The sequence below is a fragment of the Azolla caroliniana genome, unplaced genomic scaffold (genome assembly GCF_043228905.1).
Source record: "Azolla caroliniana isolate FFs.n. ecotype wild unplaced genomic scaffold, voAzoCaro1.0.p SCAF_6, whole genome shotgun sequence".
Classification (NCBI taxonomy): domain Eukaryota; kingdom Viridiplantae; phylum Streptophyta; class Polypodiopsida; order Salviniales; family Salviniaceae; genus Azolla; species Azolla caroliniana.
In genome coordinates, this window is record NW_028230441.1 from 8,810,410 (window position 1) to 8,833,063 (window position 22,654).

Sequence of the window (22,654 nt, forward strand, 5' to 3'; positions counted from 1 at the left end):
ATATTAAAGTATTCCTTTCTCTCCCTCACCTCTTCTCTATCTTTTTCTATATCTCTCCATCAAGTATATGTCATCAAGATGTTTTGATCATTGTCCTCCCATGTGTTAAACGTTCCTTCCTAATGAAATATAATATCATAGGTTCCATAAAACATTGTACAAATTTAAGGCCTAGATGAAATGTCTAAGATTGTGACTCCTAATACATGAACGTATGCCTCAACTCGCTAATCAGAACATTCAATTAGTTTGGTGTTTAGAACATTCACTCCCAATGAACAACCGAAGTGTCAAAATATAGAAACTTTTCCGATCAATTATCCTAGCCATTCAAAATCCCTCTCAGCACACAAGATGAGCAAAGATTTTATTCAAATTAATATGTACTCCAAACATCAAGGCAAATTGCTCTCATACATGCATCCCTTTATCAACATTCTCAAATGAGGCTTGTGGAAACATGAAAGAATTATCGGTTGAAGCTTGCACTACAAGTCAATATGCGGATTGAACGGTGGACCAACAATATCGCCATTAATCAAAAGCTTTGATTACCTCATCAACAAGAGATGAGTACTTGAAGCAAATAATAACGGGCTAATAGGGCATCCTTTATGAGTAGATCCCATGAGGGAAATAATTGGCATAACTCCACCACTAACCATTATTGGGATATGACATCTTGCTCTAATTAAAATTTAAGGTGAGACATACATGGTCCAACCTAACTTTTCTTTTCACTCCCGTTGGATGATGATGCAATATATTCCTAACCACATTGAAATCTTATATGGCTAGATATATCAATTTCAAAAAATACTTTTGTAATCTATTTGCAAATATCTTTTTAAATACTTAGATTATCCACTCCCTCCCCCCATGCAAACCTTGCTTAAGCAAAGATAATTCATTGTACCTTGTTTTAGAGGAATATGTGGTTTCAAGTTTATTCCACGAAGTTTAAGCATTTGTTTTATTTACAATATGATTTATCTCGTACTCGTAGAGAATAAAGATACATACCTAATGGCTCTCAAAAAAACCACTCCTCGATAGTTTTATGTTTAAGGTGATTTGCTAAGAACACAAGTAATGTAGATTTTTCACACATAGTAAAAAATTTCATTTTACCTTCCCATTGGTGATAGTTTGTGTTGTTCAAATAGACCATCTTGGAGAAGTTGGCTTCTATTTAGCAATCAAGTAAATGCTAAAATTTGCTCTGACCCCACTTGTTAGAAATGGTACAAGCGTCATGTCACTTGATTAGGAAGCATAGCTAATCAAATACCAATTACTAATGATAAAACAACAAAAACATAACAAAATAGGATGCACAATACATCAGAAATTTTAACATGGAAAACTCTCAAGGAGGGATAAAACCACACAAGATAAAGTCCTAAAATCTATTCGTTGTCGATAAAATAAAAGGTGCAAAAATGTTTTAATCTAGATAAACTAGAGTGTCAAATGAAACAAGAGTAAAAGAAATCTAATCATTATACCCAACAAAACAAGAGCACCAAAGATTCATTGCACACACGGAATGAAAAAGGTAATGATGCTCAAGGCATCAACATTTGGTTGGTGCACAAAGAGGGCGTAATGGAACAATAAAAATGGGTTGAGCATGCTCTTCTGAACTCAACTCTACACACTCTAATTCTTCCCATTTCTATTGTCTTCTTACTTTTCAAAATGTGTCTTTGTTTTTTGGGGGGTTGAGGGGGAGGGGGGAATAAAAATTTGGGCACTTCTAAGTTATGGCTCATTCATACATAAAAGGCATGTGGCTCAACATATTAACATACTGCTATAAAGACATGGTTCATATTGATGGCCATTTTTCCTATATGTTAACCTACAATTTTGACAACAAAATTAAGCCAGAAATGTAAAAATAAAAAAGGAAATTTCTACTGAGAAGACGTTTCTTTCTAAAATGACATCTCGGGTATCAAAAACATCAAACTCGATATCTGGTTATGCTCATAGAGAAATGGATGAGGAATCAATGTTGGTGACATCATGACGGTTTATAGATATGTAATCATGCTGAAGTAAATGCCATTCAATCGTCCACTATTGCATGTGGAAGTCAAGTTGAGAATCATAATCCAAAATATCTAGGCACAACATATGCAAATTGTTTAATAAATGGGACAAGGACTGCCTATTTCAATTCCCAACAAAAAATATGGGTATCATCATACACATTGACAACCTATTTAAAACTCCCTACAAAATGCAAGTAGGAGAAAAGAGAAAGAAGCTACAACACTACCAAACCCTCATAATATGTCTTTAGACACTTATCGGCATCCACCGAACAACCCAACCTTACCATACCATCTCCACATTCTCTCATAATGCACGCATCACCCTGTTAAGAACATTTACTCCCATTGAGAAGATGTGACAAGGGCTTGCCAAATAGGATTATACAAGCAAAACATGTGAAGGCCATGAGATTGAGGGTGAGGAAAATTTTGCATTCAATGCACCACATACTTCAACGTAACAACATGGTTCCCCTTATTGTGACACAATGCAAACAAGATTTCCCTATATAGACTATCTATCACTTGTATACCACAACCCCCTCTCATCCAACTTCTATTATTATATAAGGTTTTTTTTATCAAGATCATATAGGTAATGTTTCTAGCTTGTAGGCTGCCATGGTCAATAACAATCTCTTTTGTATATACACACATCCCAACTATTCGATATCGTATAATGCACGCTATATGTTGCAAGAAAACATTAACATAACTACGGCCTAAAAATGTCTTCTTGTCAAAATTATTAACACCGACTAACATCCAAATGTTTCTGAAGGGTGCGATTCATAGCATCTTCTTCTTCTAAGTATGAAAATAAGCACATGATCATCTTTAGATTTTTTTTTAATAATAGTATATGTGATCATCTTTTGATTTGTAGGGATGTAAGCATTTATTATGGATTTTATGCATATTCTCCTTTTTCATAGGCCTTCGGAAACTTAGAAGCATTTACCTTAGAAAATTTTGTACTGCATATACAAAATTATAGAAAATTATCATGGGACAAGGTTCTCAATTCTTTTGAACAGGAAGTTTACTTTTCAAACAATGTCTTCAATCCCGATGAACAAGAAGTTAACAATTCAAATGATGGTTTCGAACTTTGATATTCTGTCAAGGCTGGTATCACGTTATTACACTCTTTGGATATGTAGTATAAAAGTACAAAATTTCACGTGCATGTCTTGACTTCAAAGAATTACCCAAAGGAAGATAAAAATTAACAAAGGATAGAATTCATTATATGTAGATGAGATTTAAAAAATAAATCAATAAAGGGTAAAGAGGACGAAGACCTACCATTTTTAACTTAAAACCAAGTACATCTCATCTTGTCCAAAGATCAATATGTTGTGCAAGCCTCCCTCTTATATTTCCACTTAAAGTTGGACTGTAAACAGTACATTTCTACCTCTTAAAATAAACATAGATGAATGTTAGTCAAACATAGCTACTCAATATGATCATTTATGTGTCTTTCAATGTTAACCTACTTACAAGATTTCCATGTTAGCTTGCATACAAGATTTACAAATTGAGTACAACGTCTACTTTGCACAATATTGCCTTTTTATCCAATTTATCAAAAAAAACTTGATGCCAGTTGTATGGATGGTGATAAGATCAAATATTAACTAAAAGGCATTGGGCTAACAAAATGGCATGTCTTGTATGCACTACAACTAGAATGTTGCCTATTTTTTAAAACTCTATACATAAATGTTCATGATTTAGCATTTTCTCAATCTAAACAAGTTTGATGAGCCCAACTCAAGTGGAGGAAACTGTATTGATACAACCTTAACTAAATGGCAGTTAAAAATGTACATACTATAAAGATGAATGGTAAATAACGAATATAGATCGCATGTATTGCAAACATGCATGCAATAGTTATTATTTCATAGGTGGATTATTGTATCTAACATCCTCTCAACAATTTGTATAATCACCACATTTAACCTTACTACTTTCTGAATATCTCAAGCTAAGATAGATACTATTGTCATGGCAATGAAAGCTCAAACAAGCCACTATACTTGTGCAAAAGATGCCTTGCACATGCTTGTGTAGACCAACAAATAAAAACCATTACATGTATTTCATGATCATTCATTATTACTTCAAAAAAATCATTCCCTCGCTCATTTGAACCAACATTGGCACTCACTAACAGCCTAAATTAATTCCCAACACATTACCGTTCATTGCCATTCCTACAAGTGTTTAATCTAATATACAAGGCGACCATTACATTGTTATTCACATCTCTTCGTTTTATTATGATATCATTCATATTTGAAAGATCTAAATAATTTTTTCTACACATACTTGATTTTGTTTATAAATTGATTCCCACCACATTAGCTTTCATTGGCATTCCTACAGCTGGTGTTCAATCTAATGTACAAGGTGACCATTACATCATAATTCACATCTCTTCTTTATACTATGATATTGTTCATGTTTCAAACATCTAGATAATTTTAGCTACACATACTTGATTTTGTTTATAAATTGATTCCCAACACATACACACTCTTGGCATTCCTACAGCTCGTGTTCAATCTAATATACCAGTGACCATTACACCGTAATTCACATCTCTTCTTTTTACTATGATATCGTTCATATTTCAAAGATCTAAAGAATTTTACCTACAAAGACTTGTTTTTATTTATAACTTTTGTGCTTCATCTTTGAATACAAATATCTGCACAATTGAAAAAAAGAAAATACGAAAACACTGCTGTTACCTCGTAATAGTTGAAGAAATCCCCTGTTTAGCAAAACGTTTACTGAGATATTTACAGGATCATCTAAACACAATGCTAATCAATCTGACTTAACATGGATATCTTTCAGGTTATAAAATTTGGTGCTACTAAACCACTATGCGCAGCTTATGATTGAAGGTAAGAATTTGTTGATAATATTTACATTGCTTTAGGGACGTATATATTCATTGAAGACACATATCGGCCAGATGAAATAGCAGATCCTGATAAAGGTTTGATATTGCCCATGACTGAACTCCGCAAATCCTCCCCATTAATCCTCCTTTTCTTTGCAACAAGCTGTAGTTTCTTATCAGGATCCCCACAAGAAATTTGCCTTTGACCTGAGCCTTGAGGAAAGATTGATGATGCATTAATTGCTGCTCTCTTCAGTTTCCGGTTGAATTCAAATTTATGAGCAAATTTGGTCCTTGAAGCCTCCTCTTCATCTTCCTTGGATGGGGGAAGAAGCCTAATGCCCAAGCCCAACTTCTTGGAATGTGCTGTCTCGGCATTTACACGTTCTTTTTGTGCCTTGGAAACACATTAATCAGAGATTTCCTTAGAATAAACAAAAAAAGCATTTTCATCTTCACGGACAACCAACTCTTGATCTAGTATAACAAAGAACATATGCATCAAATGTATGCAAATAGATTACTTTTTACAGAAGGTGGATGCAATCTGCCACCTAGGAAAGAAGAGTCCATACACTAACGATGAGCATATAATAAAAATGGGAAATTTCCAAAATACCCAGAACTTGGCATTTACCACAAAATCCCTAGATTTTCAGACAACATTACCGGTCAATCTCTAAGCAGAAAAAAAGATCCCACTTCCCACAACTTAGGAATATTTTGGCGTTTTGCTTTAAAAAACTGCAATTGCTACTTACCCGTAATTGAGATCTGAGAGATCTGTTCAAAGCATAATCATTCTGGTGCTTGATATTTGATACTCGTTGCATGCGCACCAATAAAGGCTCTGCTTCTTTAGCCTTTTGTTGATCCTCCCCCAAATGTTCAAGACGATAAAATGGATCTGACAGCTTTCCCTTGTCTGAAAAATGAGAAACCTGTAAGCCAGTTGGCATGAGGAGAACCACCATAATAGTCCTTCAAGTTTTAGGATATTCACCAGAATATCCCTACAATTTTAAATATTACCAAGAGATACACCTCTATGAATCAAATGTTAAAATGCATACCCTCTACAGAAGGAAGAAGAAGAGTTTCAGCATCTTCAGCATCATAAACTTCAGTCTTTTGTTCTGCACCACTGATGATGATATATTGGCAGTTTTGTGGATCTGTTTGTATCACTATCTCTTGCCTGCAACATGCTGCCTTCATTGAAAAGCTCCAAATCTGATGGCAATTAAAACATTAAAGAATATGAAGAGATAGAATGAGACAAAATATAGAGGGAACGGAGGACATTTGATGAAATAAAAAAACTTGGAAGCATATAGGTAAATAAGAAAAGTTTTGGGGTTTCCCAAATAAGCAACTCTACGACATAAACAGGCCTTGGAATACTACCTTTGTAGAGTAATAATTCCCAACTTGTTTTTTCTCTGCATTGAAACGTACTCCTTTAGCAATCATAGAATGGCAGCCCCCGCACCAAATATTGTAAGGCATTTCGAACCTAAAAAATCCAAATTAGTCTGTATTTGACCACATAAAGAGACACATTTTGCTCTATAATAGGAAAAGGATTTGTAAATATCAATATTTGTCCACAAATTAAAGTAAAAAGGTGGAAAAGCATTTTCCAAAATAAAAACCTTATTATCAGGATGCCTTGATCCAGCTTCCTGGCTCTCTCTCTTAGAGGATGCTGGCCTTGAAATTTGTTCAACGAACCCTAATAACATCATGGAAATAACACAAATTTATGATATTTAAAACTTACGCAAGACAAACCTAGAAGGATTTGAATGTACCATATGTGATTTCAACGTACCTTTTTTGGAGTCCATTCTGGAGGATAATAAAAGTTGTCCGCTCGAGCAGCAGCGAGAGATGACTAAAACAATAGGAATATTGATCAAAATCTGATTTGGTTGAGCATATTGCAAAACAGAACATTCGTAGACCACCTATAAAAATATTAAACCATTTCTTCTTCTCTTTCAGATACCTCTAAAAAACAACACAAAAGGTTCAAGCTTTACCATATTTATCCTCTTCCACGGACAGCCGGTATCCTTTGCAGTCTGATTGTATTAAAATGCGTGAAAACCCTATTCTGTAGACATGACAACACAAAATAATAAAACTTACATATCAGTTATATAGCCTACACAACTAGTTCACCACATTATACTCTTAAATTCTGAGTTAAGCCACAGATATTGATTTTAGTCATTGTTGAGCCTTTTTTCTCTCTTCAGTTTTTCATCTTCTTTTGCTTCTTCTCCTTCTTTCTATCAATACCAACCAACCTGCATATCATCCACTGCACGCAATCTTTTGTATTCCATTCTAAGTATACCCTCAGCCTTCAGAATAGTAGGGTCTTTATATGCCACATATTTCACAAAAACAATAGCTCAAGACACTTTCTATTATGTATATGCTATTTTGCTTCTATGATTATTTGAGAGAAGCTAAATCAATTCGTTAAAAGGCACATAAGCCCATTAGAAAATAATAATAAATGGCTAACATACATTGTGCCAATAGAGTGGCCATGGTTGTAGATCATGACACGAGTAATTCTCGTTCAGAGAACATTCAGAGATCAGAAAATATAAGAATTGTTGCATGTACTCCCAGCACAATGATCATGCACCCATTGGCAATGTTTCTGAGAGACTTGCACACTAACAAAGAGATTCAATTATAATTAGGCTTGTTGTAAGAGCAGGGGAAAAGTTGAACTGGGGATTAATGCAGGCAGGGGTATGAAACTTAGGCTAAGGGGGATAGTTTAGGTTTAGGGTTTAGGGTGGACGCCTACACTACTGGACTCTGTTGAATCCCTGCTTCAACTCTAAGCCCCCTCTTACAACCACACTGACTGTTGTTGCTTTCTTTGTTAATGTGCTGGTAACTCTAAGCCTTATGTGAACCTAACCCGCTTAACTTTACTGATATCATAAGTAAATCTACCCATCAAAACTCGGTCCTTTCCGAAGGAATTGCACTAGCACAAGGCATGTTATCCTTCTCTCATGATTTTCTGTGAAATTAGAAGTTGTTTTTAGGGAAGTAGTTAGCATCCATTAAGTAAGTATGATAAGTGATCTTCCCCTCTCTCCTCTTTTTGTTGATTGGATTTTGGATGGCTATCCTACTGTATATTTCACATAGCTTCTAGCTCAAGAAGTTGAGCATCGATGACATAAATGGAATGTTTTAGTTAAAGGGAAATGAAAAAATAGGCAAGATCAACATTGAATCCTTTCTTCTCTCTGTTGTTTCTCAATCTCTATTCATGGGATTTTCGTAAAAAGGTTTGCATTTTATGGAGGTGATGGTGGTGTTCTTTTTTCCTCTTGCTTTGTCGCAGATATCAGCATATACAAAATATGTTGCTTTCTTCATACACTCTTCTTTTATTTCTTGTTTTCGTTCTTTCTTCGCCTTCTACATCTCTTCTGCTTCTTCTTTTTCTTGGTCTTCTCTCCTGTCTTCTTTCTCGTAATGTTCTTTCTGACTTTTTTTTCCCCTGTCATCCATTCATTCTTCTTCTCTTGTTCTTGGTTGATGTTATTCTTTCTGTATTCATTTTCTCCCTTCTTTTTCTGTTCTTCTGCATCCTCTCTTCCTTCCCGTATTCTTCTTGTTCCATATTCGTACTTAACCAGAGGTGATGCGAACTAATGAAATCCGATCTAAGGAAACCCAGAGGAACACACAGAAACAGGAAAGAAAGTAGGGGAAGAATTAGAACATACCAGGAGTGTGAGAAGGCAATCTGCTCTGCACCTTCTTGGGGAAACCCTAGAAAGTAGACGACAGACAGACAGACGCTCAAATCTGTCTCTAAATTATGATATATGTATATAATGTATGTATGTATGTATGTATATAATGTATGTATGTATGTATGTATGTATGTATGTATGTATGTATGTATGTATGTATGTATGTATATAATGTATGTATGTATGTATGTATGTATGTGTATATGCATCATATATCATTATGTATATAGTTTCCTTCTTATTTTGGGGAATTTACAAACTTAACCCCTCCATACATACACTACTACATACATATACATATGTATGTATTTCCTCACAATTCCTCATGTATTCACACATGAATGATGAGACAAACAACACATGCGACCGATCGATCGATCCTCTCCTTATCTCCCCACGATTGATTGATTGATTGTCCTTCTTACCATTCTTGCATTTGCAGAGAAAACATGTTTGGTTGACCGATTGCCTGATCGACACGTAATTATTGCTCATGTATCGCATTAAATTGAGAATGAAAACGGGGATATTGTATCTGACCATTTAATGGTAGCTCTACAAAAAGGGCTCACCAAGGGAATTTGAGCGAATATTGAAAACACAAGGGTTTTTCGGGAAAGAAACAAAGACAAATGTGGGTACGACAAATCTTTTCCCCTATATTTAACTCAGAGGATAAGGGCTTCTGTCTCCCAAATATTGCAAAGTGAGGAAATCAATCGCTTGTGTCATAGCTATGAGAAGTTAATTTGAGCATATGCTATGTGTTGTGCAAATTCGTTAGCAAGTTAAGCATAACGTTAACGAGGAATTTTAAAGCTAATTTTAAGGGTAAGATAGATAGGAAATGAGTTATCCTAAGAGAACGAGGATAAAGCTATTAGGACCTATGACACATGGGAACACATGGTGGTTTAGGAGCCTTTGGTGTTGGATCATATAAAGTGGACTAGGTATCCCCTTCATTACAACATCGTGACATGTTGTCGAAACTATTGATGAGGCTAAACTACCAAGGTTTATGACATTGGTGGGGGTTTTCTTCAAGTCTTTCACATCTTTTCCCTAATCTCTTATTACATTGCTCATCATTAGTTCAATCTATAATATCAAAGTAGTACCAATGTTTTTTCTCCTCTCTTTCGTTGTGTGTTTGGGAATAAATTATAGTTAATAAGATTATTTATCAATCCAAGAACAATGCATTGAGAATTTGGTATTCAAAGCTTTGATACAAAAAGTGGCAATGATACTTATCTTGGGTTCTTTTGGGGAAGTTTGTGCTCTTAAAGCTTATTGCTATAAATGCTAATTAAAGTTGTCAAACTCTATGAATTAATCCCTTATGTTCTTGAGATTTCTCAACATCCATTACATAGTTGTAAATCCCCACTAACCATTTAATTCCCTTGTTCCAACTTCCACGGATATGAACTTCTTTGTTTGGAATTCTAGATCCATGAAAACGCACCTATATTCTAGTTTACTCAAGTTACCATGGTTATGAGAAGAGACGGTGAAAACTTCCTTGCAATATATAATAATAATGAAGAGAAGAGTTGTTTTGGGTCAAACCATCGGGGTTGTAGCAATTAACAAGATTGAATGGAAGGGGAGGAAAAGAAAAGAAGATTGTATTACATTAGATATAAGTACACACATTGAAAATGTGTGTACTTAGGTCCCATGGGTCATTGAAAATGTAAAATACCAATGGGCCTAAGTACACACATTTTCTTAATGTTTGTCTTTTTCATACGAAGGAATATTCATACTTCAAAGCACAAGGTCTCAATGTGTGGATAAGGGATACACCTTTTAGATGTTCTATTTAATGACAACTCATCACCCCCTCTTAATATGTCATCATAGCTTCACAAACGGCACTATATGTGGAGCATGTAAAAAGCAAATGATAATCACCCTTTACCAACCCTTCATCACATACATTACATGCATTTATATTTGATGGATTGTGATGCTATAATGCAACTTCAATACCTAGATCGTGTGATCGAGTGTGAAGGAGTGACAAGGCTGCATGAGCGTTAATACTCATGTTAGTTATAAGATAAGGTTGTGTATGATCAATAGACCTTGTCTTATATTCAACCCAACATTTACAATGTAATATTCTAATTTTGTCCTTTTACCATTTTCCCTCTTCTTCTTTAGTGGTTTCGTTAACCTCTCCTCAATAACTACATATTTGTGAGGATCACTTGAAAGTTCCAAATGGGAAATAAGAGAAATATGTAGATATATTACCAAAAGACAAAGATTATGAATGATCCACCGAGGATTATAGCACTTTCTTATATAGCATGGTTGGACACATGCATACTCACCACCTCACAACCATGCATGATCGTTATGTGGCATTCATGCTCTATTAAACATTACAATTATTAGGTATAATATCATATATCCTAGAGGTTATGGGATTTTATAAGAATCTTTACGATGATTATGGCATTTTATGTATATGTGTTAAAATCTTTACGATGATTATGACATTTTATGTATATGCTCATAGCACAAATAATTATGGTATTTTTTTTACCTCTAAAGATGACAATAAGATCTATCCATCTATCTAGTTATCTCCCTACTCATAGAAGGAGCCTTCAATGTGTCATAGGATTGTAGCATCATTGGTGAGATGCCCAATGGATGCTTAAGTTATACAATTTCACAAAATTATTTTTTATCCAGTATCATGGTTTTTGTCTAGATTTTATCAATTTGACGAAAATAACATCAACTAGATGATGCAACTAAAATTTTGATAGATAAAACTATTTTGATTTTGGAATATGATAAAAATACGTACAACAAAATTATTGGATTGGCACTAATGTATAATAAGGTAAATATTCATCTAGTTTGGAATTTGTAATTGAAACAATTAGCATCATCATCTCAATTATATTGTTGATAAGTGGCTCAAAGAGACATGTAGCTCCAAACCCTTGGATTCCCTAGGAGGAAGATTGGTGCAATTATGTCAACAAATAGTGGCTATATATTGGAACAAAGATCACACCCCATATTCATCCAACCCAACCATTCAAGCCTTTCGTTCATTCGTGTGTCTTCCCTCATCTAATCAATGATCATGTCATACAAGTAGTAATCATTTCAATTGTAAAGAACTCAAACAATGTTCATTTGAATTGCCACCATTATGGTAACTTGTAGGATATATTATTACTAGCTACCAAAGTGGTGAGCTTAATTATTACCAGAGAGTTTGTGATTGAGCCATTCATTGAAACAAAAGCACAATCGATACCACATTCCATAAAATTATAACTACCATAGTGATGAGCCATATTACTACTAGAGACTTTGTGATTGAGCCATTCCTTGAGGCACAAGCACAAGCAATACCACATTTCATAAAATAATCTACGTCAATTCTATCCTAAACAAGTTTCGACATTGTCTTTGAGATATTAGAAATAATATTCGTCATACATACACAAGGAGCACGGGGAATAATACCATTTGAAACAGGATATGTACATAGTCTCATATTCTTGAACTTGATCGAAGGGTGATTTCTCGATTTATGTATAAGCCACCTTGTATAGTCTTTCTATAATAACCTCTCCTAACTAATAGGAAAGTAGCTTCTTTTTTGGGGGAAAAAAAAACCATTTCAAACTACATAGTTCTAAAATATAGCAAATCTAATTGAAAACTAGTTACTTTTTCTAAGAGAGTCAAATTAGCAAAGCACTTTCACCTTAAGTTCAAACAAAACATAAACCACATAACCTAACACGTAACAACTCAAAAGAAAACTTAAGGACAAAAAATGGACTAAAGAATATCACACTTTCAACCTACTTCTTAAAAATCATCTAAAATTTGCTGGTGATCCAAAATAACTGACAAGTTTGTATCTTGACGTTCAAGAAGCTTTTTGTTTTCACACAGCTCACATATAAGGTAGATATGACAGTGGGAAAAATGAAAGCTTGTGAACTATCATGTATTATGATAATTACCATGTATGGCAGTTCATATTTGTTTTATCACAGCTTCTTATCAACAGTTATGCTCACATCACATGCGAGATATTATTGAATTGCTTGTTTGGTGATAATTGGAGAGTTAATTGTGCACAGTTATGTTTTTATACTTCAATGCTTTCTATTCATTCACATTGTTTTGTATAAGTTGCACAAGTCTTTAGACGCAAGACACTGACTGCCAAAAAGAAAACGACACTTGATTTGTGATTCATTACAAGGCATAATCACAGAGAACGCGGGTGTTGAAACCCAGATACATTTACAAATTAGCATCATATCAACCAGTCGCTTTTCATTTTTTGGATTCTTTACCATTTTCACAAGAGACCAAATGAGGACCAAAATATGAGCTTCCATTATCTAGTGGGTATGGTACACATCATCAAAGTTTGAATGAATGAATAAATGGATGGATGAAACATAACATCTGGTATGTCTAGAATTCCAAGGCGTTTTTACTTGATGTCTTTGATAATAAAAGAAGAGAGTTCAGACCTTGTATATATAGAAGAAAACAAATGGACCTGAATGAATTCAATTTTACTCAGGGCAAAACAGAGTCATTCAGTCTTGTGTCATCCTTCACTCCAGGCACGGCCTCACGCTGATGTAGAGATGATCTACAATTTGAGGGTACATAAGCAAATTTACTTAGTTCATCAGCACCTTTAAGTTCCGAAGAAGCCCTGCACCTAAATTCCCATTCAGACCACAAAAGTGATGTATCTTAGGCATAACATGCATGCCTACACATGCATCTATATCCAAATAATTTACCTATTGACTTTTTCTCTTATACACGGTTTAATTGGCCTCCTTAGACCACTGGCACGAGCTCCAGCTGCTGAACACCGGAAAGGAGCAATGGTGGACACAAATTTTTCCATAGACTTTCTGGCTATAGCAGCATATTGTTCAATGTGAGAGGTGTCTGATGCAAATTTGCCCATCAGAACACCCTCTCCTAAAAGCTTACTGCTAAATATAGGAACATGCTTCCCTGTTCATATGAGTAAACAAAAGAATACATTAGGAAACCATCATTTTCAGCACAATAAGGAAATATTGCCTGGCAAAATATATTGCTCCAATACACTTTTAGTGTAGACATAGATACAGTGTATACATGCACGTAGCACTTGTGGATATGCAGACACATATTATAGATAAAAATAACTTGGTGGTGGCAGAATACAGTCTATTATTTCTTTTTAACTAATTGTTTCAGTATAAGTAGGACCACATTGTTTATAGCATTGAGGACATGGGTTCAAACCTAATAAGTGAACTGTTGATTGGGATATGTATCATATACTTGCATGTGTCATTCACAGTTGGGCATGCAAACTCAAGGCCATCAATTTACTTCCGCAACCTAAGGTTTGCAAACGATAGGTAGCATTTCCTTGCTTTTGACAATGGTAATAACAAAGAGAAGAAGTGAATTGTCCACTTACTTTCCCCAGCAGAAATATGATCTATTGATTTTCCAGTCTTTTGCTTAACTGATTTCCCACAGTTTCTCACCTATAAAACAAACATCAAACTTATGTTTGTAAGTCCATAGTACATGTAGCTTTGAATAAGTGTTTTCCTTATGATATAAGCATACATCCAAGGCTGCATCAATTCCGGGAGTAGAATGTTTCCCCAGATCTTCAAGTAACTCAACATTGGCATCGAGATTGGTGTTTCCAACTAATTTTGAACTTTCAATTGAGGTATAGGTTCCACTTGTACTCATGAGTTGTTCAGCATCCAGCTCCTTTGTAGGATTTTCATATACTTTTTTCTTTGAAAAGTACATACTCCGAACCATACACTTTCCTGGATAACTATTGTCGAAGGAACGCTTCTTTCTTGCATCTACAAGGTCCTTTCCCAGTGATTCCGTAATGCTTTGGGGTGTCAAAACTATCACAGATATGTTAGAACTCAGAAGTTTGCATCGAGTAGCACATTGTACAGAAAATACATAAAGAGGAGAATACCTCTTTCCTCTGGATCTGAGATTGGTGAAGCTCTGCAAGCCTGCAATAAAATTCCATTGAGTGATTTACATACATGTCAGCCTTTATGCTAAATTCAATAAATAATTAACATTGTTCAAATGTAAGCATTTGTTGAGATTGTACCATATTATATTTAGTCAAAAATTTCTACAAACACTGCCTCTACTCTGAAATTGTGACAACGACAAATTATTTAAGAGTGTAAATATAATAGCACAACACACCAAAAAGCCCCGAAGTTTCCGAAATTGACTACAAATATCCTTCTGTAATTAGGAGTATTTTGGCAAGTAACCAGCAAGTTAGGGGTTATTTTGGTGCTTTTTTCACAATATTAAATAAATCTAAGACCTGAGCTGAAATAACAATTCCCTTATCAATAAAAATATATAAAGTTAAAGAAATGTTTCCTTTTCTTACCAACTTAGAATTGAGGAAATTTAGCACTTGATCCTCTTCCTCTACTGATATTGAGAAATCAAAAGATCTGCGATTTTGAGAAGCAGCAGCATTAGCTGGAGTTTCCAGCAGTGGAAAGTCCAAACGAGGTTGGGTTATAATCATGTTGCCTAATCCCACATCTTTTACTTCACCACTCATCATGTTAATCCCACTCTCGATGACATTCGCAACATTTCTTGGCAATTTAAACTGGCGTTTTGCTTCCGTAGATGGTGACACTTATAGTAAGTCAAGGAAATTTTGTAAGAAAAGTAAAAAACACCGAATTGATCCAACATTTTCACTACATAAAGCATGGAGCTTTTAACATATGCAAATAGATGATATCGATCTTCACCATTCATGAATTGAGGATACAGAAGTAGTTTGTCAACAAATTTTTTTGGATAGGTAGATCTAATTGTCTCTTTCTACCTGTGGTTGAATAAGTAGCTGTTGCAGGCACTGAACTCTGTTCACGTCGATTTTCACAAGCATTACCAAATCTCAAACTTATAAGAATCCTTTCAGGGAAGGAACAGAAATAAAAAGACATCAAGACCATGATAAACTCGAAATTATTGCACCTCAAAAGGTGCTCCAGTGATAGGATCAACTTCACCTCTAGCAATGGCTTGCCCATGTTCTCGAGATATAGTTGTGACACATCAGCTAGTTAAAGAAAATTCCAAACTTCCTTGATGCAGTCTCATGTTTGACATCAGCCAAATGTAAAATTTTAATATTCAACAAGAACATGAATTTCAAAGACCACAAGGATATGGGCCAAGAAAATCGATATTCAATATAGAGCCTGATGGAAGTGGCGTCAAATGTACAATATCCTCCAGGATTGGATCATATACCCAGTGATGTTGAAAAGTTAGGATTGCTCTCGTAAACATTTCCTCGTATGAAGGGGGAACAGTTACCCCATTGTACTGGATGTGTTTGATAACCTAAAGAAGGTAAACATGAGTTAATAAAGAAAGTGATGTGTTTACAACTAGCAAGAATTGGTGAATAGAATGATTGATACCTTATGGTAATTTCCAAACCTCCTTATCAAGCCATGAGCTCTTTTCACTCCCATTCCTGGTAATGATGGCAAATAATCACAACCACTCAGAATGCACATCTCCATTACCATCTGCTTTGTAAAGTTCGTAAAGTTCAAGTCTCTGTTATTCACAAGATCATCATATTGAAACTCCACACCTTGTCCAAACTTGTCCATTTTAAACAAAACCTGTATTTCAGCAAATCAGTTCAGCCATTTTATGAACACCGAAATCATGTTTGATATTTGAATCCATTGAGTAAATATCTATTCAACCATGCATGCATGTATGGCCACCTAAATATGGTTTATTCTCTCACCTTCCTGCATCCAAATGGAATCGTGTCAGAATCCTCAGTAATAACAACATCGGCATGACCTTGAATAGATAAAAAGGCCAACTGCGCATCTGCTTCATATGGTGCTACAATATATGGCACCTGCTCTCGTTGCAAAACCTACACATGCCGATGTAACATCATACAAAAGATTTCCAGCTGAAAATCACACAAGAGATGCTGCTTAGCTACCTTCACAAGCTCAAAGGCTATTTGTGGAGTAATGTCAACAGCTTTTTGATAGCAATCATATGCAGCTGCATTATTTCCAGATCGTTCATGCTCTAAAGCTTTTTCCAGGTTAAGTTTCCGATATCTGGAATTTACATCGATTTTCTATGTAAAATAAGATATTCGCATGCAAGTTGTCATGATGCACTAGTGTCAAAAAACTTACCTGGCACGCTTATTTTCTTGATTCTCCTTCATAGGCAAATGGCCTCCATCAAAAACAAGCAGGGGTTTCACACCATGCTGGCGCAGAAGATCGACTCTCCGCATACAGTAATCAATAAACCTGCAAAATGGAGCCATAAGAGAGATTTTTTTCAAAGTTGACTTCCAAAGTATCTATCTTGGTCGTGAGGAAAGTTTGGGAAAATGAATCTAATAGATGCACAAAACTACTAGCCTATATTATACTCTCTCCGCACATGAGGAATCCACACATTCGCAAAGATTTTGATAGTGTCCAAACAAAAAATAACCACCACTGGATATCTTTCTTATGATAATAGGTTCATAAATGTGGTGATAAACCAAAAATATATATGGTGTGCAGAGCAAAATAATCTATTGGACATTTTTTGAGGATCAATAAGAACCTATGCATCCCATTTTCCTTGCAACCAATGAGAACTCGCCAAATCAGATGCACATCAGTCCGATATTAAATGTAAACCATGCACATAGCCTACATTTTATAATTTAAAAAACAAGAAGCTGTCCATCCCACTTTTCTTGCAACAAATGAGAAACCACTATATCAGGTGTTAGGTGTTAGCCTACATTACTTACAAAGAAAAACAATAACCTATCCATTCCACTTTTCTTGCAACCAATAGTAACCTGCTACATCGCCCCTAACTGTCCCCACGGCAGCATGGACAGGAAACAAGTTGTATTCAAAGAAAACCAAGAACTATTCAGCCAGGTTTTCTTCGAACCATTTGACCCCACCATGTCATCATGCATATTAGACAAGCCAAACCAAGCCATAACTTGCATTTTATACAATGCATCTGCCCCACTATTCTTCCAATCAAGGAGAGCCTGCCACATCAGCCATATCCATCTCACTTTTCTCGCTACCAATGAGAACGCACCACATCTACACAACTGTTCATCCCGTATTGAATCCAAATTATGCCTTAGCAAATATTACATACAACCTATATGATCCAGTTCTAGCAACAATGAGGACACCACATTGGTATGATTGCTCACCAGAAAATTGAATCCAAACAATGACTTTTCCTAAATTGCAAACTACATATGTGCCTAACCCATAGCAACCAATGAGAGAATCCACCATATCATCCCTACCCATTCTCTTTCTCTCGCAGGTTGCAGCAAATGAGAGCCCAGCGCATCAGCATGGATGTCATATACCATTATATGCAAAGAAAACCAAGAAACTATCCAACCCACATTACTTGCAATCAATTAAAATTCATGAGAACCCGTTGCATCAGCATGGAAACAATGAGAAACCCATATCATATACATAGAAAAACAAGAACCTATCGACCTCACTTTTTCATGCGACCAATGCAAACATGCCATCTAAGGATGGATGTCTGGCCGGGCATGGTGTTGCCACTAATCCTTAGCCCACATTTTATACACAAAGAAGAAAAATATGTCTGTCCGACATAATACCTTGATGTTGGGAGACCATGGCAGAGCTCCTTACTACATGAAATGGCGCCTTTGTGAAGCCAACTATACGTATCCACGGCAGCCACCATCCCTGAATATTCTTTTATGTGAACAGGCGTAGTGGTTGATTTAAGCAGAGGAAGAAGGCCTTGAATGCCCATAACTCTAGCTCTGCCCCCAGGGTTTGCGTCGTTCAATCCATCAGATAGAGCTTTTTGGTTGTTCAGTGAAGAAGAAGAAGAAGAGAACTGAACAGGGTTGTTTCTGATGTCTCTGATGGAATTTCTATAGGGAAACCATTGTTATTAGGGTATGTATTATTTCACTGCTTCATTCTGCGATTTGCTCGTCTTCTTCTTCTTCTTCTTCTTCTTCTTCTCCTCCTCCTCTGCTGCGCACGTCGTCGCCATTTCCCGCTCTTTGAGAAGAAGCTTTTCATTCGCATCTTCATCTGGTTCAACTGGTTTCACACTTTTTGTCCGGACAAAATGGCTTTTGAACGCCTTCCCACCTCAAGGTTTTGTTAAACCCCCCCCCCCCCCCCCCCCGCCCAAACAATCGGTTCGATTCGGTTCAGGTTCAGGTTTTTAAAAACGGTTCGGTTCGGTTTCAACAGTCAGAAACCGCAGTTAAATCGGTTTATTTATTTTTATATTTTAAAAAAGTTTTAAATTTTGTTTTTAAACAATCTTTTCATTTTTAGACCTTATTCTCACATTTTAGGAACATCTTTAAAATTTAAAAATAATGAAATATTATAATTAAAAATAATAATTTAATTGACCTAAGTTGAAAACCGAAACCAAACCACAAAATTGTGGTTTTGATGGTTTTGATGGTTTAATGGTTTAACAGTTTGAAAAAGTTTAACGGTTTCGTAGTTCGGTTCGATTCAGGTTTCAAAAAAAATAAACGGTTCGGTTTTAACCTTGTCAAACCGAACCAAACCGTCGCCAATTGTTACCCCCTTTCTTCGATAGATAGCTCAAGGGTTCTACCTACACTCCACTTGAGACTAACCACACCCCCTTTCTTCGATTGTTCGAATCAGCAAGCATCATCTGCTCATTAAGGTGTGGATCCTACTAAGGCATATGAATACATAATGACTAGGGGTCACTTCGAGATTGCTTCCGACTCGACTTTGTTATTTGAAAATAATTGATGACCAATTGTAGAAGGATGATTGTCCATTCAAATTGTAACACTTTGTATGCCATGCAAATGCATTGGGTATTACTTATGTCCATGTAACAAGCTTAACACCACATTGTGTATAAACACAAGCTCCTTGCGGACTAGAACTGCAAAACTCTAATGTGTGAGACTAGTGGGATAACCAATCGTGTACATCTACTGTGTGAGACTAGTGTGATAACCAATTACACTATCTTGATGTGATGAAAAGAGGGTCTTCAATAAAAAAGGAACTTGGAAATGAAATTTGAATAGGTAAACATCCATGAATTCTTCATCAAATGTGTTCTCTCCTTTAACATGTTCTTTTTGAGGAGAAGATTTCTCTTATCTTCACATTGCCACTTATGGCTACTAACAAATTGTTCCTATATTGTTATCCTCCTTCCTCATTAGTATATATATGTTTTTCCATCACAATTTCAATGATTCAATGAATGGTATTGCACAAATGTTGATCTCAAGGATGGGGCTAAATTTTAGTAAGTTTACATATGTCCAATTTAAGACTCAAACCAGAGACTTGTAGTGTAAGACTAGAGTGATAACCAGCTAGACCACGTGACATGATGAAACAAGGAACATCTATAATATTCATATTAGGAAATGAGATTTGAAGAGATATAGTTCCATGAATTAAATATCATACGTGTTCTGTCCTTCAACATGTCCCTTTTGTGGAGACAATTTCCATTGTCTTCACATTGCCACATAAGGCTACTAACAAAATATTCGTATATTGTGTATCCACCTTGCTCTTTAGCCAATGTGCTTTCCAATCACCATATCACTGATTCAAACGAAATATCATACCAAGTCCACTTATTTTTGTTCTCTTTTGACAAGACAATTTCCTCCCCCCTTAATTGTAATTTTGTTCTTAAATTGTTATCATCTTGCCTTCATTGCATATATGCTTTGCCATCACCATATCGATGGTTCATTGAAATATCATATGGAGTACACTTGTTTGTGTCGCACAAATGTTCATGACAAGGAGGGGCTAAATTTTAATAAATTGTTATCTTCTTGGCTTCATTGCATATATGCTTTGCCATAACTATATCGATGGTTCATTGAAATATCGTATGGAGTACACTTGTTTGTGTCGCACAAATGTTCATGACAAGGAGGGGCTAAAATTTAATAAATGTACTTACGTATGTCCAAATTTAGACTCATGCTAGAGATATATAGTGTGTAAGACTAGTGTGATGATGAAATACACCATCTGGACACAATGAAAGGAGGAACATCAATAAGATTGGAACATGGAATCAAATTAGTGAGATAAACATCCATGAGTTCTTCATCAAAGGTGTTCTCTTCTTTAATATGTTCCTTTTAGGGAGACAATTTCCCTTATCTTCACAATGTCACTTACGACCAGTGTTGGGCAAAGTTTGTAGCCCCTACCGGAAATTTTCCTGCTTCTCATGAACCTAACCGGAATTTTAAAATTTTGGCCGGCCACGTTCCTACCAACAACAATGTCAACCGGAACATGTTGAAATTTTTTTTGGCCGCATAACCAAAAAAAATCTAATGCAATACCAAATCAAATCAATTACAAAATTTTGGAACCCAAAAACTAAAGATATATATTTTCCAAAAAAAATTCTAACTTTATAAACATATTTCACTTTTCAAACCTTTGTAAAGTAGCATTAACAACATATTAGATCAAATTAGATGTAATATATAGAAAGTTCCAAAACAAAATCGATCACATTTATAAAGTTTTAATCTATATCTTCTATGAAGTCCTCGATCTCATCATCATGCTCATGAGAAGTTCTTGTAAAAATATGACGATATGCCTTGCTTTCTCGCCACAACAAAATGCTAGCATTGAAGTCATGTTCTTCTAGTTCAGGTCCTTCAATAGAGATTCGTATCAATGCATCAATCACATTGTTTTTCAACCTATTTCTAAACTTATTTTTTATTAGATTTAGGCGACTAAAGCCTCTCTCACACGCTGCTGTAGAAGAACATTGGATTAAACCTATCAATGCAATCTTTAGAAGTTCGGGTAGCTTTTCTTTCCACACATCATTACAATTTATCATACCCCAAACATCTAAGAAATCTCTTCCAAGCCATTCCGTGGTAGCTTGCCTTTTGAAAATTGCATATTCATCATACAATTTATCATTATCAATTATGGGAGAAAACGCTCTCCCATCTACCATTTTTTGAATGCCATAAAAATTTCCAAGTGTTTTCAACTCATTAAGACCCATAGTTTTTCATGCTAAAATGCTTGTAGATCCGGCAGACATGTTCATTGGTGATAACATTTTCAATGCGCAAAGAGTTACCAGATCTTGAAGCCTCTTTTTTATTGTCTCTATTAATGCCTTAGAAAACAAAGTTTGGAATTGTATGGCTTCAATCAAGTCCTCACCATCAATACATCTATCCATGAGGATACTTTTATACATATTACCTTTAATAGCATCTCTTAAAACTGAAAGCATTCCTTTTTCTCTACCATATTCTGGAATAATTGGATAACTATAGCTATCCTTCTCAAAACCATTTAGATCCATCATAACATGATGGAGAAATTGTTCTTTGATCTCCCCAATGGCTATCATAGCCAAACCTCCAATGCATGTCACATCCACATATTCCTTTTGGAATTCCAAACTTAACGTTGACATGATCTTAAGTACATCTGCAAGAAAGTGAAGCATATACACTACTTTGAAGTTTCTTAAACTTACGAATACATTGTATGCATCACTTTGCGATTGTAAAGTCTTCATCAAGGGTTCATACACATCACATACCCTCATGATAGCACCATGCCGACTAAGCCATCGTGTTTTCACAATCCCAAGAATATGCAAATGTGTGTATTCTAGTGCATCTTGCATCTTAGTTA

At 35.4% G+C, this 22,654-nt stretch overlaps 2 protein-coding genes across 2 annotated transcripts; both read right to left on the bottom strand.

Moving 5' to 3' along the window:
• Positions 1-4,808: 4,808 nt before the first annotated feature.
• Positions 4,809-8,837, bottom strand: LOC147862985 (coiled-coil protein (DUF572)). The gene is made up of 8 exons (XM_087321535.1): positions 8,760-8,837; positions 7,032-7,105; positions 6,821-6,883; positions 6,642-6,721; positions 6,394-6,502; positions 6,060-6,219; positions 5,748-5,911; positions 4,809-5,383 (listed from the first exon to the last, which is right to left on the bottom strand). Exons 2-8 carry the CDS (start codon positions 7,032-7,034, stop codon positions 5,009-5,011), a joined length of 954 nt encoding a protein of 317 aa, XP_087177661.1. The 5' UTR covers positions 7,035-7,105; positions 8,760-8,837; the 3' UTR covers positions 4,809-5,008.
• A 4,329-nt stretch (positions 8,838-13,166) lies between these two features.
• Positions 13,167-18,950, bottom strand: LOC147862986 (5'-3' exonuclease family protein). Its single transcript, XM_087321721.1, is given in 14 exon segments — positions 13,167-13,518; positions 13,610-13,832; positions 14,290-14,359; positions 14,445-14,746; positions 14,824-14,863; positions 15,265-15,524; positions 15,664-15,757; positions 15,858-15,944; positions 16,068-16,244; positions 16,325-16,534; positions 16,666-16,803; positions 16,876-16,999; positions 17,081-17,200; positions 18,565-18,950. Coding segments are annotated over 14 exon segments (2,148 nt in total). The 5' UTR covers positions 18,726-18,950; the 3' UTR covers positions 13,167-13,376.
• Between the last annotated feature and the right edge of the window lie 3,704 nt (positions 18,951-22,654).